Below are 22,963 nucleotides of genomic sequence, written 5' to 3' on the forward strand. Positions count from 1 at the left end.
TATTATTATGTTTTCTGCTGGCTCAGGTCAATTGTGTCTATGATAGAGTCAATTAAGATATAGTAAGATCATAAATTTTCTTTTTCCCTTCCTCTTCTAGCTCCATAATGGAAGTGAAGTTTTTCTTAGATGGAGGGGAAATGAAGAATGTGACTTCACTGTCTTTAGTAGAAAGTCTAAATTACAGATTTTCAAACGTATATTCATACAATGAATTCCATATCTTACATAATATTTTAAATGTGCTAGTAATATATATTTTATAATTATCATATTCTTGAAATAGCTTCCTTTAAAATAGGATTTTTTTTTAAAGTGGGTTTTTTTAAAAGTATTCAGAAATAGTTTGAAAAGTAATTTCTTGGCCTTAGGAGACTTTCTTTATACTTTTAGTTTATCTAGCTCATCCACACTCCAGTGCTAAGCCTGGCTTAGCATTCAGGAAACAGCAAAATCCACATTAGCACTGTCTGAATTAATGAGATTTTCTAAAAATACTTTAAAATTATTTATTTGGTGCACAGAGCCTTAGTTGTGGCATGTGGGATCTTCTGTCTTTGTTGCAGTATGATGATTCCTTAGCTGTGGCCTGCAAGCTCTTAGTTGCTGCACGTGGGATCTAGTTCTCTGACCCGTCAGTGATTGTACCTGATCCACCTGCATTGGGAGCTTAGAGTCTTAGCCACTGAACCACCAGGAAAGTCCTCCCAAAATGATATTTTGAAGTACTCATAAAATCTTTTTGAAAAGCCCTTTTTTAAAAAGGATTTTAAAAAGTAAATGGATTCTTTTCTTTCTTTCTTTCTTTTTTTTTTTTGGAGACTTCAGTATTTAAACATTTTGATGGTTTATAATATCATAGGTTAAATATTTCTCTAATTATCCATTATATATATCTCTAATAATGAATTACTTCTAAATAACAGTAAAATGGGATAGAAGCTATGAAATTTTGGGGGGGGTAACATATGCATTTAAAATTAATTATAGCATGTATCTTTTGAATAGTACTATTGAAACATTACAGGTGATTTTATTTAAATTTGGTTAATTATCTCTTTTTCTCCTATGAAAGAAAATTATTTCAACAGAAATTTATATTTCAAAATTTGGAAAGCTGGAACACACCATATGTGTTCACATGGTCAGGTTCTAAGTCTGGTGGGGGCCTGCTTCCTGGTTCATAACCATCTTTTCACTGTAACCTCACAAGGCAGAAGAGGTGCGCTAATTCTCTGGGGTCTTTTTTTTATAAGGGCCCTAATCCAAGTCTTAGAGAAGGAAATGGCAACCACTCCAGACTTCTTGCCTGGAAAATCCCATGGACAGAGGAGCCTGTTGGGTTACAGTCCATGGGGTTGCAAAGAGTTGGACATGAGTGAGCACGCACACACCCAAGACTCCTCATGGAGGCGGGCAAAGCTCTTGAGGCATGAGCCTATTGTGTTCCCCCCTCTGCCAGCTTAAAATTAAAGCCAGCTTTGTGTTTTCTCCAAACTCTGTCTCTATTTTTTATTCAGGCTTCAGTGGGCAGAGAGGGCCAAGATTTTGGCCAGCAGCAATCTATAGAATCTTATTGTCTAAAAATCTAATAGAGAAGAAACATTGAAAACATAAATTTGCATCTACCAGCTGAGAATGGCTAGTGAAATTCCAAAGTATGATACAGTTCAGAAAACTCAACAGTGCAGTAACATATCTGAAATCACATCCACAATGACCACCTAGAATTACCTTGGATGTCTGAACCAGTTACTTTCTTTTTGACTTTCAAATGTATTTTTCTCTTCAGTGACCAAAGTGGTTGTACAATGCATATCTGAAAGGCCACAAAATAGGACAGTTTGGTCAATAAAGGTTAAGTTAAGCATTGTATAAGCCAGACTAATTCCCCTTACTTCAGTATGTGCAGATTTTCCCTTTTGATTGCAGGTCTTTCAACAGATAATGTTGACGATCAAAATATACATTTGTCAAGGTTGAGGTGATTCAAATAATTGCCCCCAGGGGAAGATTATGTATCTTTGTGCTATATTTCCTTTGTATTTACTTAGTTATTCACATTTTGGAAAACTGATCAGATAACAAGCTCAGAGATATGTTAATAGGGAATGATTTTATATATACCCATTATACCCATTTATATACATCCATTGTCACATAAGCATTATACATGCGCTTTTGGCAACAGACTTAAAGTAGGCAATATTATACATCATGAGTAGCTATATTCTGTGATAACTCTAGTAGATAACTTTTTTTTTTCTTTCTATTAGGGTAAAAGAGTGCTTAACATAGTAACTTCAACAAAACTATAATTTAATGTGTATTGAAACAATATTTTTGTATTTAATTACCCTTATCTCCATCAAACAAGGCCAAATCAAGACTAATTTATTTCCAAAATAACTCCAGTCTGTTGACCACATAGGCTCCTCCACACTGGATGTTGTGAAACTCCCCAGGAGTCTCACACTGAATTCCCAAGACAGCAAGAGTCTCCCACAGACCAGAAGATAGTCTTCCACATTCACCAGATAAAGCTGCTCAGAACCCAACACTCTCCAATTTCTGGAGGGAGCAGGCAGAGAGAAAAGAACAATATTTCAATTCCACCCATAGAGGTCTACTTTACTTAATTGCTGTAAGTCATAGTAGCTTGAGGGGAAGGGCTTCCTTTTATCTGGAAAACATAGATCAAAAGTAACAATATTCCAGACAAAATACCCCATAAACATTACGATTATATTCACCAGTTCACTCAGTAACTAATTCTTTTATTAACTTTTATGAAGCCACCAGTTTTCCCCAGGTTTCTTTAATTTTTTACCTAGTTCAGTGGTATAATCTGAAATTTATCAGAGACTTGTAGTTGTCAAAAGTTCCTTTCTATGAGTCTACTTCAAGATGAAGCACTTTGGCAAAAGCATTAGAGTGCAAAAATATCTGTCTTTAAATGACAGAAAGACTTAAGCCCACAGTTAAATGCCTAATTACAATGTCATTGGTAAAGAAATTTGATTATAATAATCAGAATTATGACTGGTAACATTTTATGAGGACATAACTTTTTATAAATTTCATGTAATTTTTAGACTATCTGTATTAATAATACTTATCCATACAGTATAACCTGAGAAGGCTCATCATTTCTTGACCATACTCCCATATAATTTAATTTACCAGATTTTCCTGGTTAATACAGTGTTTCTCTGAGATGCCTCAGAATTCCTCTGAAGCATCTCAATGTTAGTTGGAGGTCAAAATTTAGCATCTGTCAAACTATACTTATTCACCTAATTGAAAAGATTTCAAAAGCAAGTACAAATCACTTAAAGACGGAGAAACTCACACAATCTGTTACCAAAAGAAGCATTCCAAGAAAACTATTCTCTTAACAGAAATCACATTCAGTCTTGCCTAAGCCCAATGCCAACAAAATCCATTTACCCAACTAAATTCAATCCAATCTTAGAGAATCCTGACCAAGGACAACTCTTCTCAGTGTTTCCTTTCACAAACCTTCTACAGGTTTATCCATATCACTTTGGTCCTTATTACTTTGGCTCTTTTCCATTCAGAAACCCAACCAGTACTAGGAAAAAAATTGTCCTTTTTCCCTTTAACTAAATGTCATTCGATTCCTTGTGCCTTCCTTTATTGAAAACATGAATCTAATTTTCCTGGCATACTACAATGTCTCCCCTATTTACTACCCTTAATTGCATGTTTAAGTAGATTCCTGAACTTCCTAGTGAAAACTAAAAAGCAGTTATGAACTGTCTTTCCTACTAGCATTCTGTAGATTGCTAAATGTAAGTGCAACAATAATTTCTGAAAACGTGTGCTTTCTTATAGAGGTGGCATCAAACATATTCATTAATAGTTCTTTGTTTTCTTTTCAAAAGGAAACCAATGTTTGTTAGTCAATATTTCAGTAACTTATTTTATTTGAGTGATCTATCTATTCAATAAACTTACATCATTTTACTACATCTGGGTGCAGAAGCAACCCAGACAGTAAAATTCCATCCTGTTCTCATACCATTTACCTTGTGCTTTACACCAACAATATCGCTTTTTTGTCTCTAAATTTCCATACCTTTTTTATATAGCAAGTCATGCCTACTATTATTATTTCTCTGGTCCATATCTAAGTCCCCAGTCAGAGTCCTGCAGCATTCAGGGCTGACTGGCCTGCCAAAAATGGTCTAACTTTGGTGGAGCATCCTCCCTGGTATTCATAGTACATGGCATCCCATGGTCCTTCTAGGACTGAGACAACAGTTCTCAACATTCTTACCTTACTACCAAATTCTAAAATTTCAAGTTATTAAATATCTGGAAAGATTATTTTAGATAGACATTTCCAAAACATAATTTGTTGCTATAGCATTTACCTAGAAGCACTCTGATCTCATTTGCATTAACTTCATGAACTTGGGTGAATTGCAGGAGGTGATGAGGACAGGGAAGCCTGGCGTGCTGCAGTCCATGTGGTCACAAAGAATTGGACATGACTTGGTGACTGAACAATATTTTTATCATGGGGTGTCCCAGGTGGCACTAGTGGTAAAAAATCTGCCTGTCAGTGCAGGAGATGCAGGTTTGATCCCTGGGTCAGGAGATCCTGGAGAAGGAAATGACAACTCACTCCAGTAGTCTTGCCTGGAAAATCTCACGGACAGAGGATCCTGATGAACTATGTCCATAGGATTGCAAATGTTGGACACGACTTAGTGACTAAATCACCACCATTTTCATATCAGGTTATTTTGCTTGCTGATATATTTGCAAATCATATAAAGTTTTGTTTGATCTCTAATAAAACTAGGTACAACAGCAATATTACACTTAACAGCAATGACTCTAAAGACATGTCAATATTAATCAAAGCAACAAACTTAAGCTAGCTTTTCTACCAGATGTTGATTCAGTATGGAATATTTCCTAGATCATGTGGACCTAAGAGTCATCCTGATCAATTTCCTAAATATGTAGAAGTTTTTAATTTGTATGCACTTACTTTTAGTCCATTAACTATAACTCATTTGCAAGCTAATTTTCATGTGAAGACAAAAAAAGAGATCTCACAGCTTTTCTGCTTGAGTTTAAAAAAGCCTCCCCTATCCTGTCTCTCTTTTTTTTAACCTTTAGTGTTAAGAATTAGAGATGGCCTAGATAAGATGTGTTCCTGACACCTTTGATAGAACATTTACATCAAGGCACAGGGGGACAGAAATAGCAATCCTTTTTCATGGGAGCAGAGCTGAAGATCCCCCCAATTTTTGCGAAGATATCCTAGGGGAACTACAAGCTGGAACAGAGCTCTGATCACTCACACCTAATTATTCATAGCCAAACAGCATACCAATGCAATGCAGAGAGTTTTCCTAGGATTGCAGTTCCCTAGCCTCAGAAAAACAAATGCCCCATCAGAGATGAAGCTGAATGAATGACCAAGGCTACTTCAAAAAGGAAAACCCCCAACCAATGCTCTGCCTCAAGTGAAGCCCAATGTAATAGGGAGAACTGTTACTCCACAAAGACATCCCAACTGGCCAAAGCAAGTACTGACACACACACACACATACAAACAACAAATATGGTAACAAATAAGCTGTGGTCATATAGACAGAAAATCAGAGGAGATGTAATCTAAAAATTCCACTTTCACTCCCAGATGGAGGCCTCCAAACAGATTGGCCCGGTTCTTAACACAGAAGATACCCAGAATGGCTCTCAGGGAGACCTGAGTGGCTCAGTTCCTGCAAGGGAAGTTGCCTATATGGAATGGAGGGATTTCCCAGCCTGTGTAAGATGAAGCAACTTAGCCCCAAGTTATGCTGAATGTGGACTCTGGCTCCAGACATTTCTTGGCTTCAAACAGTCCTGTGCTGTGGGGTTTCTGGCACCTGTCAGGGACATTCCTTCCAGATGCCTGGAGCAAAATGAGCCCCAACAGCTGCTGGGAACTCAGGAAAGGGGCTACTTCTGACTCACTTGCTCTGGGTACAGAGTTCTGGATGACTTGCCAAAATTGTTACTAAGCACAAGTTCATGTGCCTAAGGCGCAACGAAGTCCAACAATCCTGAACATCAGAGTTTGAAGCAGAGATATGTTTATACAATGCCAAACAAGAAGAATGGGTGATGTGCTCAAGAATCCCAAACTTCTTTGTGGTTATGAGGGAAATGTTTTCATAGGCAAAATTTGTGTGGAGGACTGCAGGGCGTGAGACTTCTCTTCTTTTCGGTAGTGAGGTAACAGCAAAGTGAAAGTGAAAGTGAAAGTGAAGGTGAAGTCGCTCAGTTGTGTCCAACTCTTTGCGACACCATGGTCTGCAGCCTACCAGGCTCCTCGGTCCATGGGATTTTCCAGGCAAGAGTACTGGAGTGGGTTACCATTTCCTTCTCCAGGAGATTTTCCTGACCCAGGGATTGAACCCGGGTCTCTGGCATTGTAGGCAGACGCTTTATCGTCTGAGCCACCAGGAAAGTCAGAGGTAACAGGGGGTGTACCCAAATCTTTTACTCGGCCTGTGTTGGCATTCTCCATCTGGTGTGGTGGTCTTATTTTCTGCTGGTGCTCTCAAAGATATTGTTATGTATATTCTTTGAGGAGAAACCAGGAATCTCCACGTTTGTTCTATTTCTGTTTTTATGGTTGCTATACAATGTTGTGTTAGTTTCTACTGTACAGCAACATGAAACAACATACATATACATATATTCCCTCCCTTTAGGACTTCCTATCAATTCAGGTCACCACAGTGCGTTAATTAGATTTCCCTGAGCTATACAGTAGGTTTTCATTAGTTATCTATTTTATAGACAGTATTAATAGGATATATGTGTGAATCCCAATCTCTCAGTTGCTCCCACCCACTTTCCCCCTTGCTATACATACATTTGTTCTTTACCTCTGTGTCTCTATTTCTGCTTTGCAAACATGTTCATCTTTACCATTTTTCTAACTTCCACATATATGTGTTCATATATGATATTTATTTTTCTGATTCTGTTTTACTTCATTTATTAATTTTTTTGGCTATGTTAGGTCTTCATTGCTGTGGGGGCTTTCCTCTAGTTGCAGTAATGCGGGTTCCTCATTTCCGTGTGTGTACTGATTGCAGGGCTTTTTCCTGTTGCATAGCACAGGCTTTAGTGTGTGTGGGTTTCAGTGTTTGCAGCATGTGGGCTCAGTAATCGTAGCTCTCAAGCTCCAGAACACAAGCTCAACAGTTGTGGCCCACAAGCTTAATTGCTCTGAAGCATGTGGGATTTTCCTGGATCGGAGACTGAACCCATGTCTTCCAGATTGACAGAAGGATTCTTTACCAGGAGCCACCAAGAAAGCCCTCATATGTTCTTAATCCATTCCTCTTTTGATGGACATTAAAATTGCTTCCACGTCCTGGCTATTGTAAACAGTGCTGCTATGAACACTGAGGGCGAATGTGTCTTTCTGAATTATGGTTTCCCGGGATATATGCCTAAGAGGGGGATTGCTGGGTCATATTGTGGTTCTATTTTTAGTTTTTTAAGGAACCTCCATACTGTTTTCCATTGTGGCTGTACCAATTTATACTCCCACCAACAGTACATAAGTGTTCACTTTTCTCTACACCTCTCCAGCATTTATTGTTTGTAGATTTTTTTTGATGATGGCCATACTGACCAGTGTGAGGTAATACGTCATTACAGGTTTGATTTGCATTTCTCTAATAACCAGTAACGTGGAGCATATCTCCATGCGTTTGTTGACCATCTGTATGTCTTCTTTGGAGAAATGTCTATTTAGGTCTTCTGTCCATTTTTTAATTGTGTTGTTTGCTTTCTATGATTTTCAGCTGCATGATTTGCTTGTATCCTTTGGAGATTAATCCTTTGTCAGTTGCTTCTTTTTTTTTAATAAGCACGCCCATGTTTATTATAGTTCACTGTAGCAAAGATGCAGAAACAACCAAAATGTCTATCAATGGATAAATGAATAAAACCTATATATACCAGCAATGGAATACTATTCAGCCCTGATAAAAAGGAAAACCTGCCATTTTTAACAATACTGATGGACCTTGAGGACCTTATGCTAAGTGATATATGTTAAATATTGTATAACATCCCTTATATGTGGAAAAAGCAAAGTAAAACCAAAAACTGAACTGGAAAATATTACAGTGATGGTACCAAAGGCCGGGAGTGAGGTCAGTGGATGGGAGAGATGATGTTCAGGGGTATATTCTTACAGCTCATTGACAAATAATTCCTAGAAATCTAATATAAAGTACAGGGATTACAGACAACAAAACTATATTACAAACATTAAACTTGCCAAGAGATGATATTCTTATTTGTTCCCACCACTAGAACAGATAATATTTCTGTGGCACAACAAAGGCTAACTAATGTGACAATGGTGATCATACTACAGTATAAATATATCAGATAAATATGTTGTACATCTTAGATGTACACAGTGTTATATGTCAATTGTATTTCAATATATAAAACAACAGAATGGGAAAGACTAGAGTTCTCTTCAAGAAATTTAGAGATACCAAGGGAACATTTCATGCAAAGATGGGCTCGATAAAGGACAGAAATGGTATGGACCTAACAGAAGTGGAAAGATATTAAGAAGAGGTGGCAAAAATACACAGAAGAACTGTACAAAAAAGAGCTTCACGACCAAGATAATCATGATGATGGGATCACTCACCAAGAGCCAGACATCCTGAAATGTGATGTCAAGTGGGCTTTAGAGAGCATCATTACAAACAAAGGTAGTAAATCTGATGGAATTCCAGATGAGCTATTTCAAATCCTGAAAGATGATGCTATGAAAGTGCTACACTCAATATGCCAGCAAATTTGGAAAACTCAGCAGTGGCCACAGGACTAGATAAGGTCAGTTTTCATTCCAATCCAAAGAAAAGCAATGCCAAAGAATGCTCAAACTACCGCACAATTGCACTCATCTCACACACTAGTAAAGTAATGCTCAAAATTCTCCAAGCCAAGCTTCAGCAGTATGTGAACCATGAACTTCCAGATGTTCAAGCTGGTTTTAGACAAGGCAGAGGAACCAGAGATCAAATTGCCAGCATCCGCTGGATCATCAAAAAAGCAAGATAATTCCAGAAAAACATCTATTTCTGCTTTATTGACTATGCCAAAGCCTTTGACTGTGTGGGTCACAATCAACTGTGAAAAATTCTGAAAGAGATGGGAATACCAGACCACCTGACCTGCCTCTTGAGAAATCTGTATGCACGTCAGGAAGCAACAGTTAGAACTGGACATGGAACAACAGACTGGTTCCAAATAGGAAAAGGAGTACGTCAAGGTTGTATATTGTCACCTTGTTTATTTAACTTAAATGCAGAGTACATCATGAGGAACGCTGGGCTGGAAGAAGCACAAGCTGGAATCGATTGCTGGGAGAAATATCAATCACCTCAGATATGCAGATGACACCACCCTTATGGCAGAAAGTGAAGAGGAACTAAAAAGCCTCTTGATGAAAGTGACAGAGGAGAGTGAAAAAATTGGCTTAAAGCTCAACATTCAGAAAATGACGATCATGGCATCTGATCCCATCACTTCATGGGAAATAGATGGGGAAACAGTGGAAACAGTGTCAGACTTTATTTTGAGGGGTTCCAAAATCACTGCAGATGGTGATCGCAGCCATGAAATTAAAAAAAACACTTACTCCTGGGAAGGAAAGTTATGACCAACCTAGATTGCATATTCAAAAGCAGAGACATTACTTTGCCAACAAAGGTCTGTCTAGTCAAGGCTATGGTTTTTCCAGTGGTCATGTATGGATGTGAGAGTTGGACTGTGAAGAAAGCTGAGTGCCAAAGAATTGATTCTTCTGAACTGTGGTGTTGGAGAAAACTCTTGAGAGTCCCTTGGACTGCAAGGAGATCCAACCAGTCCATCTTAAAAGAGATCAGTCCTGGGTGTTCTTTGGAAAGACTGATGCTAAAGCTGAAACTCCAGTACTTTGGCCACCTGATGCGAAGAGTTGACTTGTTGGAAAAGACTCTGATGCTGGGAGGGATTGTGGGCAGGAGGAGAAGGGGATGACAGAGGATGAGATGGCTGGATGGCGCCCCTGACATGACGGACGTGATTTTGAGTGAACTCTGGGAGCTGGTGATGGACAGGGAGGCCTGGCATGCTGGGATTCATGGGGTCGCAAAGAGTTGGACACGACTGAGTGACTGAACTGAACTGAACTGAATATCTCAATAATTAATGTATAAATAAAATAAAATGAAGCCTTAAATAGTTTTAAGTAGTAAAGTAAAATGTGCCTATTCATAAGTGTGTCCTTACGTCTTTAGATTATAATTTTAGATAACATTTTTATATCCTAATTTAAGTTTAAAAGGCTTCATAAATCAAGGCATCACCTAAGATGATGACATCACCTAAGACAAGTAACATTTGCAGAGTTGTTCTCAAGCTTCTGGCTTTCCTGGTGTGGTGTAGCACACAGTGCATATTAATTCAGGTGTTTATCTCTCAAACACCTCCCCTGCCACCCAATAACAACAACAACAAAAACAGCCAACAAATTGTCATAGGTTTCTCAGGAAAACCAGAAAAAAGTCATAAATACATTTTTTTTTGCCTCTTACCTCTACTTGTATTTTTCTTTCTTCCTTGTTTTGTTTTTTAAATATTCCTGTGGTTGCTTTTTCAGTGTTTAGTAGAGGTAGAGCTACGGTTGAAGATCTTTGAAATTGCACAGTAGCCACTGGTTCTCTCTCCTTTATAAATTCTCAGATGCAATGCTCTAGGATGGATCCATTTCCTAGATGCTTCTTCCGATGACAATAAGTGATGACTGGCCTCAGAAGATTTTCTCACAGCATATGGACACTTATTTCACTTTGGTATAATTCCTCAGAGTAAGACGCTTCCTCTGTTCAGAAGATTTTCCCCAGAAGTTACCTTCAAAAAGTCTCTAGTATAAGTTCTCTGATAGTGCCTGAAACAAGTCCACTTGTAAAAGGTTTTCATCCATTTCTTATGCTCACAGGTTTCTCCCCAGTATGAACACTCTGAGGTTTGGTAAGGAATGAATGAAGGTGGAGGGACTGTCCACATTCACTGGATTCACGGGATTTCTTCTTCCTGTAAGCCTTTTCATGTGGAATCAGGGAGGAGCTATAATGAAAGGCTCTCTGATATTCTTACACTCAAAGGGTTTTTCTCCAGTGTGGGTCCTAGGCCAGACAAATAGGAGTGAGTGAAGGCTTTTCCACATTCACTGTACTTAGTGCACTCCTGTGAGAATCTCTCCTGCGGGAACATCTCCTGTGAGAACCCTCACATGATGAGTGAAAAAACAGCTGTTACAAGAAGTATACCCACACAGTTTGCAATCAAAGTATGACTGTCTTTGGAGCAGGAAATGTTACTTGGGACAAATGCAGAGCAGACACAAGACACTTTCCCATATTCTTTGCATCCATAAGACTTCTTAGTCTGAATGTGCTGTTGCTGCATGAGTCTGACTACTCATGTGGTTCTGCTGAACAAAAATCCTCACGTGCTGACTCAGGCCCACCCTCATGAGAAAGACACATCGATATTTGTTGAAGCCTTCCCCACATTTCTTTCACTTGCAGAGATTCTCTGCTTAGACCATGGATACTTTCCCTGGTGCATGGGAGTTCTGTTTATGAAAAGCATCTTCTAGAGGATTGCTAGCGTAATTGCTGGAGTGCAGACTGTCACCCGTCCTCATATCACTGTGTTCACAGTTCATCCTCCTGAGGAGACTCTCCTTGTGGGAAACTGTCCCTGGCTCAAGGGATCTTTTTGCATTTCTGATTCCTAGTTTGCTCCAAACCAGAGTCCCAGAGTCAACTGACCCTAGAGCAACATTTCTTCTGACAAGGGCTGCTGAGAAACAGAAGGCTTTATAACCTCAGTTGTGCTTTCTGGCTCAATGGGAACCCAATACCCAAAAGGACCTCTTAGAAATGACAGCAGAGAAAAAGCTTGCGACATGCCCATGTGGCTTTTCCCCATGGTGATGGGCTGGGTGCTGGCCCAGAAGTTCTCTCCACCCTCCCTGCAAGAGAAGGCCATCTCTGATGCACATGATCCGTAATGCTTTAAAACGAAGCCTGGATTTTCTCTTCTGAAAACTCCGTTCTACCACTTCTGCATCTGGTCGAGAGTTACACTACACTGAAAGTCTCTCCCCATGATTCACCTACTGGGAGTTCCTGGCAGCACAGCCAGGAGCCAAACTGTCTTTCAAGACTGGGCCACACATGTCTCAGGGGTGAGCCGTGTGGGTGGAAGGCTCAGCCTGGGGAGTTCTCATCTGTGGCCAGCTCACAGGAACTCCCTGCTCAGAAGTTGCAGCCACATCTGCCACTCTGGGCCAACAACCAGGCCAGGCCTCCTCCAGGTCTTCTCTGCTATGACTGGAGCAGTGTCTACCTCCTCAGACACTCCAGGCTCCCCTCCGGCTCCAGCTGAGTAACCCCATGAGACCTGGAAACCACAAGCCTCAGCGATAACACAAGTGCAAAGTTCTCCAGCATCACATCAGGGTACAGGAGTCTCTGAGCTTCCTCTAGCAGCTCCCACTTCTCCCAAGAGAAGTACAGGAACACATCCTCAAAGGTCACACAGCCCTGAGCTGGGTTCATCAGTGCTGCCCCACATGCCACTGCCACAGGACACAGTGGGTGGAATGGGGCCCCAGGAGGCGGAGACCAGGGAAAGGTCACCTCAGGCAGAGCGTCAAACTCTGAACCTGGCTATAAAATGATGTCAAACAACAGCAAAAACATGATGTCAAGTGTTCGAAAGGCCCAGGCCATCCTCCTCAGGCCCCTTGGCTACGGAGCTTGGGCAGAGGCCTGCAGAAACGTGCGGTCTCCGCGGAGCCTGGCAAACGTGAGGCGCAAAGTCTCCTGTCCCATAGATGGGTCCACAGTGTCACAGCGAAGGAGACAAGGCTGGGGGTCAGGGCTCCAATGAGGTGGGGAGACAGGCCCCGGGTACCTCACTCGCCTTCCCCACCCAGCCCTTGAGAAACAGTTCCAGAACTGAGCTCCCGTCCACGTTATCGCCTTTCAACCATCACCCGCTCTGGAAAGTCAATTGCTTCTTTTGCAAACATTTTCTTCCATTCTTTTTCTTAATGTATTTTTAATTGGAGGATAATTGCTTTACAATATTGTATTGGTTTTGTATAAAGAACGCGAATAAGCCATAAGTATACATATATGCCCTCCCACCCCATCCCCCATTCCACACCCTCAGGGTTGTCAGAAAGCACTGGGTGAGCTCCCTGTGTGACGCAGCATCTTTCCACTAGCTATCTAGTTTACATATGGTGATATATATATGCTTCAATCCTACTCTCTCAATTCATCCCACCCTGTCTTTCCCCTGCTGTTTCCACAAGTCTGTTCTCTATGTGTGGGTCTCTATTCCTGCCCTGCAAATTGGTTCATCAGTACCATTTTTTTAGAATCCATATATATGTGTTAATATATGATATTTGTTTTTGTTTTTCTGACTTACTTTGTTCTATATAACAGACTCAGTTCAACTGCATTTAGGTTGCTTCCATGTCCTGGCTATTGTAAATAGTGCTGCAATAAACAGTGGGGTACATGCGTCTTTTTAAATTATGGTTTTCTCAGGGTATATGCCCAGTAGTAGAACTGCTGGATAATATGGTAGTTCCTAGTTGTTGTTGTTGTTGTTGTTGTTTTATGAATCTCCATACTGTTCTCCATAGTGGCTGTGTCAATTTACATTCCCACCAACAGTGCAAGAGGGTCCCTTTTCTCCACATCCTTTCCAGGATTTACTGTTTGTAGATTTTTTTGATGATGGCCATCCTGATCAGTATGAGGTGATACCTCATTGTAGTACTGATTTGCATTTCTCTAATAATGAGCAACGTTGAGAATTTTTTTCATGTTTTTGTTGGCCATCAGTATATCTTCTTTGGAGAAATGTCTGTTTAGGCCTTCTGCCCAGTTTTTGATTGGGTTGTTTGTTTTTCTGATATTGAGCTGCGTGAGCTGCTTTTATATTTTGAAGATTAATCTTTTGTCAGTTACTCCATCTGCAATTATTTTCTCCCATTCTTAGAGTTGTCTTTTTATCTTGTTTATAGTTTCCTTTGTTGTGCAAAAACTTTTAAGTTTAATTAGGTCCTATTTATTTATTTTTGCTTTTATTTCCATTACTCTAGGAGGTGGGTCAAAGATCTTGCTGTGATTTATGTCTGAGAGTGTTCTGCCTATGTTTTCCTCTAAGAATTTTATAGTTTCTGGTTTTGCATTTAGGTCTTTATTCCATTTTGAGTTTATCTTTATGTATGGTATTAAGAAGTGTTGTATTTCATTCTTTCACATGTAGTTGTTTAGTTTTCCCAGCATCACTTAACTAAGAGACTTTCTTTTTCCCATTGTATATTCTTGCCTTTTTTGGTCATAGATTAAGTGACCATAGGCGCATAGTTTATCTCTGGGCTTTCTATCCATTTCATTGATATATATTTCTATTTTAGTGACAGTATCATGCTATCTTGTTTACTGTAACTTTATCATACCTGAAGTTGGGAAGCCTGATTCTTCATTTCTTTTTTTTTTCCCTCGAGATTGTTTGGCTATTCAGGGTTTTTTGTGTTTCCATACAAATTGAAAACATTTTGGTCTACTCTGTGAGAAATGCCACTGGTAATTTGATAAGGATTAAATTAAACCTGTAGATTGCTTTGGGTAGTATAGTCATTTTCACAATATTGATTCTTCTAATCCAACCACATCATATATCTCTCCATCTCTTAGTGTTGTCTTGATTTTTTTCATCAGTGTATTGTAGTTTTCTGCATACAGGTCTTTTACTTCCTTAGGTAGGTTTAGTCCTAGGATTTTCATTCTTTTTGTTGCAGTGGTGAATGAAATTGTTTCCTTATTTTTTTTTGTTTCTGATCCTTTGTTATTAGCATATAGGAATGCAAGAAATTTCTGTATGTTTGTTTTGTATCCTGCAACATTACTAAGTTCATTGATTAACCCTAGTGGTTTTCTGGTGGAATCTTTAGGTTTTTCCATGTATAGTATTTTGTCATCTACAAACAATGACTCTTCTACTTCATCTTTTCCAATTTAGATTTCTTTTATTTCTTTTTCCTGATTGCCATGACTAGGATTTCCATGACTATGCTGAATAATAATGGTGAGAGTGAACACCCTTGTCTTATTCCTGATCTTAGAGGAAATGTTTTTGGTTTTTCACCATTAAGAATAATATTTGATGAGGATTTGTCATGTATGGACTTTATTATGTTGATGTAGTTTCCCTTTATCCTCATTTTCTGAAGAGTTTTTTTTTTTCTTTACGCCATAAATGGGTATTGAATTTTGTTGAAACTTTTTATGTGTCTATTTAGAGGATCATATAGTTTTTATTCTTCAATTTGTTGATACAGTTTATCACATTGATTGATTTTGTGTATTGAAAAATCCATGCATCCCTGACATAAATTTTACTTGATCATGGTGTCTGATACTTTTAATGTGTTACTGAATTGAGTTTGCTAGTATTTTGTTGAGAATTTTGTCTGTATTTTCATCTGTGATATCGGCAGGAAAAACAGGAAAAAAAAACCCCAAAATCCAACAAAGTAAAAAATAAAAATAAGAAAACATATATATTAAAATGAAAAAATAAAAGATAAAAAACAATAAAAGCAACAACAGCAACAAGTGAACAAAATGAAGCAAATACAAAAAAGAATACTACTAATAAGAGTGTTTTCCTGAGACTTTCTGGGAATTCATGCTGTCAGGGATCTTGCTCCCACAGTGGTCCAAAATCAATCACTGCCTCCCCAGGAATCCTTTCAATGCCTCTAGGTAGTTCTCTGGACCTGCTGTGGGCACTGTGGGGCCAGTTCAGACTCTGATCTGGCCCAATTCCTGCATGTATTTGCTCCCTATGTCCACTGCTATGAAGGCTAGACTGGTTTCAGTTGTAGGAATACTCACATCTATTCAGGTATTCCACACATATAGGATTTACCTAGCTTATCTCAGGGATTTTGTATGTGGCTTGTGAAACTGTACGGAAAGATTTCCATTCCTCTTCTAAGTCACACTGCCCATGTGGCTAAGCTTGGGTTTTGACTCCATTTCTGCATGTCTGCTGCCCTCAGACACTTGTTCCCTGTCCAGGCAAGAGGGAGGGAAAGCAGCAGCTGCTCAGGGCAAAATTACTCACTTAGACAGGATTGTAACCACCTGTGGTGGCTTGCTTTGGTGGAAGTCCCTCCCAGTGCCCATGGAGGTTAGATGGCATGTGAGGATGGTGCCAGCACTGCCCTCCCTGTGTGCCTCTCTACAGTGGTGCATCTCTTTCCAGGGAGATCTTGCTTCCTCTACGAGCATTCTTAGTCATGCATCCCCACCCTCCTGTTGCCTCTGCTGTATCCACACAGCCAACAGTGTTCCTCTTCCTTGAGCAGTTCTCTCAACCCCATGTTTTAGCTCTTAGTCCCTGCCAGTATCAGTGGATTCTTTTCTCAGGAAATGTCCATGATTGATTCTCAAGAAGGCTTTAGAATGGGTGGTGCTCAGACCTCTGGAGCCCTCACAGCCAGTGGAGACCCTGGCCCATGGGGTGGGCAAGGCCCACTCAGAAGGAAGCTCCTCTCAGCACCCATGGATGCCAAAGAGATTGGCAGGTGGTGGAAGGGGTTGTAATGGCAGTTATATCCCTAGTGCGCCATTCAACAATGATACTGTGCTTCTCTGGTGTCCGGTGCTTTTTTCAGACTTTCCCAGTTGTGGAGCTCCTTACTCCCATCCCTCCTGGCTGTCTTTTTTAGCTAGTATCTGTCCCCTCCCTGGGTCTATACTCCCAACCCCGCTTTCTAGCAACCAGTCCCTCTTTGCAACAGACAACTCATGATTCAGGCTGGAATGTGCAGAGGTGTGGTGTAGATCGTGTGTGAAGTTTGACTTATTTGTCCTGCTTTTCACAGATCATCCACTGTGTTCTTTGATCCTTTTCTGTCCCAGTTGATTTTCCCACCTTGAGGGTTTTTTCTTTTTCTGAGTGTAAGGACCTCCCTTCATATTCATATTCAGCATCCCATCAGGGTTGCTGGTCCCTTTTTTGATTACTCTTTTCTTTTTTTCTTTCTTTCATCTTTCCTGGTTGTGAGGGGATTTTTGTTTTAAGTGTCTGTTAGTGTTCAGCAGATGCTCTATGGCAATTACTCAATTTATAGGTATATTTTTGATGTACTTGTGCTCAGTTGTTTCAGTCGTATCGGACTCTTTGCAACCCTATGTACTGTAGCCCACCAGGCTCCTCCATTCATGCGATTCTCCAAGCAAGAATACTGGAGTGGGTTGCCATTTCGTCCTCTAGGGAATCTTCCCAAACCAGGGAATGAGACTTGGGTTCCAGAATCAAATATGATAAAGAAGAGTTTTAAATGATTTTCCTGCATCTAAATGATTGCCAATACACACACACACACATACACAAACACATATACACACATATATAGTAAGGAGAAGGTGAGATTAGAGAGATGAGGCAAGAGGGTGATATAAATAAGAGGGGCCATTGAGAACACTGGGAAGAGGTAATGGCAAAGTGCTAGAGGAGAGTGGTCATGGACACAAAGTTCAGGTTGGATGGATAAACCAAAGGAATTCTAGATTTAAAAAGACTGGGGATTTCCCTGGGTGGTCCAGTGATTAAGAATCTGCCTGCCAATGCAGGGGACACAGGTTCCATCCCTGATCTGGGAAGATCCCACATGTTCTGGAGCAACTAAGCACACATGCCACAATTACTGAGCTCATGATCTAGAGCCTCTGATGCATAACTACTGAAGCCCGCAAGCCAAAGAGCCTGCGCTCAGCAACAGGAGAAGCCACAGCAATGAGAAACCTGTGTACTGCAACTAGAGAGTAGACTCCACTCACCACAAGTGGAGAAAGCCTGCATGTAGCAAAGAAAACTCAGCACAGCCATAAATAAAAAATATTAAAAAAAAACCAGAATGGAGGCTGGTCAGTTGTTTAATATTATTTTTCTGTTTAACAGATGTGAAAATAAAGGATAAGGGAGGTGAAATAACCTTTCAACATTGCATGGTAACTTTTCCAAGGTAATAAATATGAAGGAAACTGAGATCAAGGAGATCATTTGGACAAGAGACATTAAAACAAAATCTACAAGTCATGAGCTGGAGAAGAAATGAGAGACCGAGTAAAAGCCCAGAGCCGTGGGAAGCACAGTTTTTCGGTAATGAACAATGTATGTGCAGAAGAGATTTGTCAGTTGAGGGAGAGAGGAAGTCACTATAAAGTACTGAGAAAAAGGTTTGCTGAAATTGGAGATCAAATACCAATTCTGAGAGTCAGAAGCTCTACTTCCCATTGAGATGCTGCTTCTGCCACTTCTATTGCTAGCGGTTATTGTGCCCGGTGGTGACAATGAGGATGGTAAGAGTAACTCTGGCTGTTTCCAGCACGAGGTGCAGGGCTTCTGGATAAAAAGATGCTGCACCTACCACTAAGGGTCTGGGCTCTCTATCTCCAGCTCTGTTCTGTGTTTTGGAGGTTGGGAATAGAGCCAGAAGCCTTGGGGCAGGGAACTGTTTCAGGCTCTATATTGTTCATACTCTGGGTTCTTTTTCATTCTATCCTAATTCTCTTTTGCCTCACTTTTCTTATCCTTCCACCACCACAGTATTCCAGGGGCCAACCTCCTTCCATGTCATCCAGATTTCGACATTTGCCAACAGCACTTGGGCTCAAAATCAAGGCTCAGGCTGGTTGGACAATTTGCAGCTTTATGGCTGGGACAGTGACCCAGGCACTACCATCTTCCTGAAGCCCTGGTCTAAGGGCAACTTCAGTGATGAGGAGGTGACTGAGCTGGAGGAACTATTTAGAGTCTACCTCATTGGATTTACTCTAGAAGTGCAGGACCATGTCAGTGAATTCCAGCTGGAATGTGAGTACAATCCTCTGAACTGGGGATGCCCTCTGCATGTATATACCTCTCTAGAGTAGTCTCCAACCCTTACTCCATACCTCCACCTGGCATCCAAGATTTTTCCTGTTCTTTGAACTCTTGTGCCATAGATGAAATTCCTCCTTTGTGAACATCTTCTGGTTTGTTTGTACATAATTTGTTTTTCTCAAATCCCAAGCAACAAGTCCTCACTTTACCTACACTGTTCCTGAGTGCATGAATCCCTCCAATCTGTCTCCCCAAGTACCTTATGCCTAATCCCTTCTCTCAGTGTAATTCTCCCCTTCAGGCTGGAATGATGTACTTCTGACTCCCCTCTTGACCACCCTATTCCTTATAAGAGCACGTCTCCACCATTTACAACATGTATAACTCTCTCAAATGTTCCTTTTCTTCTGAAAAGTCTCTGAATATGGCATTTTTTTTTTTTTTTAGTAATTTTGCATCTCAGACCTTTCCAACAAAACCCAAAGTCCCATGTCCTTTCCCCATCTCTTTTTTTCTTGTGTGCTTTAAAAAATAACTTTGTCTCTGTTTTCTTTCTATCCAGACCCCTTTGTGATCCAGGGCATAGCAGGTTGTGAGCTGCATCCTGGGAAGGCTGTAGAAAGCTTCTTGAAGGGAGCTTTTGGAGGATTGGATTTCATGAGCATCAAGAATGATTCATGTGCACCTGTCCCAGAGGGCGGCAGCATGGCCCAGCGTTTCTATGAACTCATCATTCAGTACCATGCTATCTGTGATACTATAGCTAAGCTCCTCTTAGAAACCTGCCCTTGATATTTCCTGAGTGTCCTTGATGCAGGCAAAGCAGAACTGCAGAGGCAAGGTTAGTCCTGTTCTCTCCCCCAAGACTTTTCTGTTTCACCTTTCATCATCTTCTTTAAATTCAAAAGTGGGAGATACCTAAAAGGAGGGTGTTTTAATTATTAAATTATTTGGTTTCCAAAGAAGTGGAAGAGGTCACTATCCAAACTTGTGAGTTTCCTAGTCTCTATGTTCTGGATTAGAGTCATAATCTGACATTCTTACTGCTCCCTCTTACTCCAGTGAAGCCTGAGGCCTGGCTGTCCAGTGGCCCCACTCCTGGGCCTGGCCGCCTACTGCTGGTGTGCCATGTCTCAGGATTCTACCCAAAACCTGTGTGGGTGATGTGGATGAGGGGTGAGCAGGAAGAGCCTGGCACTCAGCAAGGGGACATCATGCCCAATGCAAATTGGACTTGGCATCTGCGAGCAACCCTAGATGTGGCAGCTGGAGAGGCGGCTGGTCTGAGTTGCCGAGTGAAGCACAGCAGTCTAGGAGACCAGGACATCGTCCTGTACTGGGGTGAGAAGGAACTGGGGCCCCGCTGGGGATGGGAAGAGGTGATTTAAGCACAGAGGGAAGGCCTGAATAAGGTGAGGGATTTAATGAATGAGAGAGGGAGGAAGAGAGTGGGGGAGAAAATAGAGAGAGACATTGAGACAGAGATGGGGAGTCAGGTTGAAATTTATTTCTGGGACAACAGTGTGAGAGGAATGAAATTAGCTAATCTAAGGTATAGAATAGGTAAGAAAGAAGAATGTAGACTAGGTGAGATGGGATGAGAGAAAGACAAAATGTGGCTGTGAGTATAAGCCTTACAGGAATATGAGAGAGGGAACCAGAGATGCCCATGTGTCAGAAGCGGGTAGTGGAGGTGCTGAGACTCAAGTGGGCAAGAAGGCCAAGAGAAACAGAGGATGGGTTTGAAGATATCCCAATATCCTCTCTCAATTGCCAGGACACCCCACCTCCACTGGCCTGATATTTGTGGCAATAATAGTGCCCTCCCTCATCCTTTTGATCTGTCTTGCATTATGGTTTTGGAGGCACTGGTGAGTTTTTCATTCAGTTTTATTTTTCTGTCCATCCTCTCACTCTTTCCCTCCATTTTATCTATCACTTTAGCTTCAATATTTCCACCAGACCCTTTCCCATTTCTTTCCAACTCCCATCTTTGTGTAAATGTATTTTTTTTAATGTGGGAAAATATGCATGACATAAAATTTACCACATTAGTAATTTCTAAATGTACAGTTTAGTAGAATTAAGTACCTTAATACTTTGTGCAACCAAAACCTAGAACTCTTTTCATCTTGAAAAACTTAAAGTCTATGCCAGTTAAACTACACTTCTGATGCCCTAGCTACCACCATTCTAGTTTCTCTCTATATTAATCTCTGTATGAATATTGAACCTCCTAAAAGTGGAATCATCAGTGTAATTTTTGGGGACTGGCTTATTTTAATTAGCATTATGTCCTCATAATTCATTCATGTGGTGGCACATATTAGAATTTATTTCCTTCTTAAGATTGTGTAATACATTTTAGATTATAAATTAATTTGCCTATGGACAGATGGTTTGATTCCACCTTTTGGCTCTTGTGAATAGTGCTGGCTATGAACATGGTGTGAAATATCCCTTATGCAGAGTGATTTTTTTGCTTGTGCTCTTAACAGGTCATATCTGACTATCTTGTGAGCCCATCACTGTCTCCTTTTCCATTTGGAATAAGTACCCACGAACCCAGAAACTCAAGCGGTCAGCCCAGTACTCAATTTCATCATATTTCATCAAATAATCATCTGATCAAATCAAGTTCCTGTAGACTGCAAGATCAGAAACAGAATTAAAGGTGTTCATATATTATAAGACAATACTAATATTAGGATCTGCTCAGATTTCTTGGATGTGAGATGTGGGAAAGAATGTACCTTGTAATAAATGAAATGATGTACAAAACTTTTATGGTGACATCTCTTTGGCTTCTTATTTGAATTTTTTTTTTTCTGTTTCTGCTGTAATCAGTTCAGTTCAGTCACTCAGTCATGTCTGACTCTTTGCAACCCCATGAATCGCAGCACACCAGGCCTCTCTGTCCATCACCAACTCCCGGAGTTCCCTCAAACTCACGTCCATCAAGTCAGTGATGCCATCCAGCCATCTCATCCTCTGTCGTCCCCTTCTCCTCCTGCCCCCAATCCCTCCCAGCATCAGAGTCTTTTCCAATGAGTCTACTCTTCGCATCAGGTGGCCAAAGTACTGGAGTTTCAGCTTCAGCATCATTCCTTCCAAAGAAATCCCAGGGTTGATCTCCTTCAGAATGGACTGGTTGGATCTCCTTGCAGTCCAAGGGACTCTCAAGAGTCTTCTCCAGCACCACAGTTCAAAAGCATCCATTCTTCGGCGCTCAGCCTTCTTCACAGTCCAACTCTCACATCCATACATGACCACGGGAAAAACCATAGCCTTGACTAGACAGACCTTAGTCGGCAAAGTAATGTCTCTGCTTTTGAATATGCTATCTAGGTTGGTCATAACTTTTCTTCCAAGGAGTAAGCATCTTTTAATTTCATGGCTGCAATCACCATCAGCAGTAATTTTGGAGCCCCCAAAAATAAAGTCTGACACTGTTTCCACTGTTTCCCCATCTATTTCCCATGAAGTGATGGGACCAGATGCCATGATTTTCGTTTTCTGAATGTTGAGATTTAAGCCAACTTTTTCACTCTCCACTTTCACTTTCATCAAGAGGTTTTTTTAGTTCCTCTTCACTTTCTGCCATAAGGGTGGTGTCATTTGCAGATCTGAGGTTATTGATATTTCTCCTGGCAATCTTGATTCCAGCTTGTGTTTCTTCCAGTCCAGCGTTTCTCATGATGTACACTGCATATAAGTTAAATAAGCAGGGTGACAATATACAGCCTTGACATACTCCTTTTCCTATTTGGAACCAGTCTGTTGTTCCTTGTCCAGTTCTAACTGTTGCTTCCTTACCTGTATACAGATTTCTTAAGAGGTAAGTCAGGTGGTCTGGTATTCCCATCCCTTTCAGAATTTTCCACAGTTTATTGTGATCCACACAACTGAT

General features: G+C 40.5%; 1 protein-coding gene across 1 annotated transcript; it reads left to right on the forward strand.

Moving 5' to 3' along the window:
* The first annotated feature begins 18,469 nt into the window (after positions 1–18,469).
* LOC138429971 (T-cell surface glycoprotein CD1b-1-like) lies at positions 18,470–21,831 on the forward strand. Its single transcript, XM_069571568.1, is given in 6 exon segments — positions 18,470–18,530; positions 18,778–19,044; positions 19,616–19,894; positions 20,116–20,394; positions 20,831–20,924; positions 21,552–21,831. Coding segments are annotated over 6 exon segments (1,002 nt in total). The 3' UTR covers positions 21,574–21,831.
* Positions 21,832–22,963: the final 1,132 nt, after the last annotated feature.

This window comes from Ovis canadensis, chromosome 1, assembly GCF_042477335.2.
Source record: "Ovis canadensis isolate MfBH-ARS-UI-01 breed Bighorn chromosome 1, ARS-UI_OviCan_v2, whole genome shotgun sequence".
Taxonomy (NCBI): domain Eukaryota; kingdom Metazoa; phylum Chordata; class Mammalia; order Artiodactyla; family Bovidae; genus Ovis; species Ovis canadensis.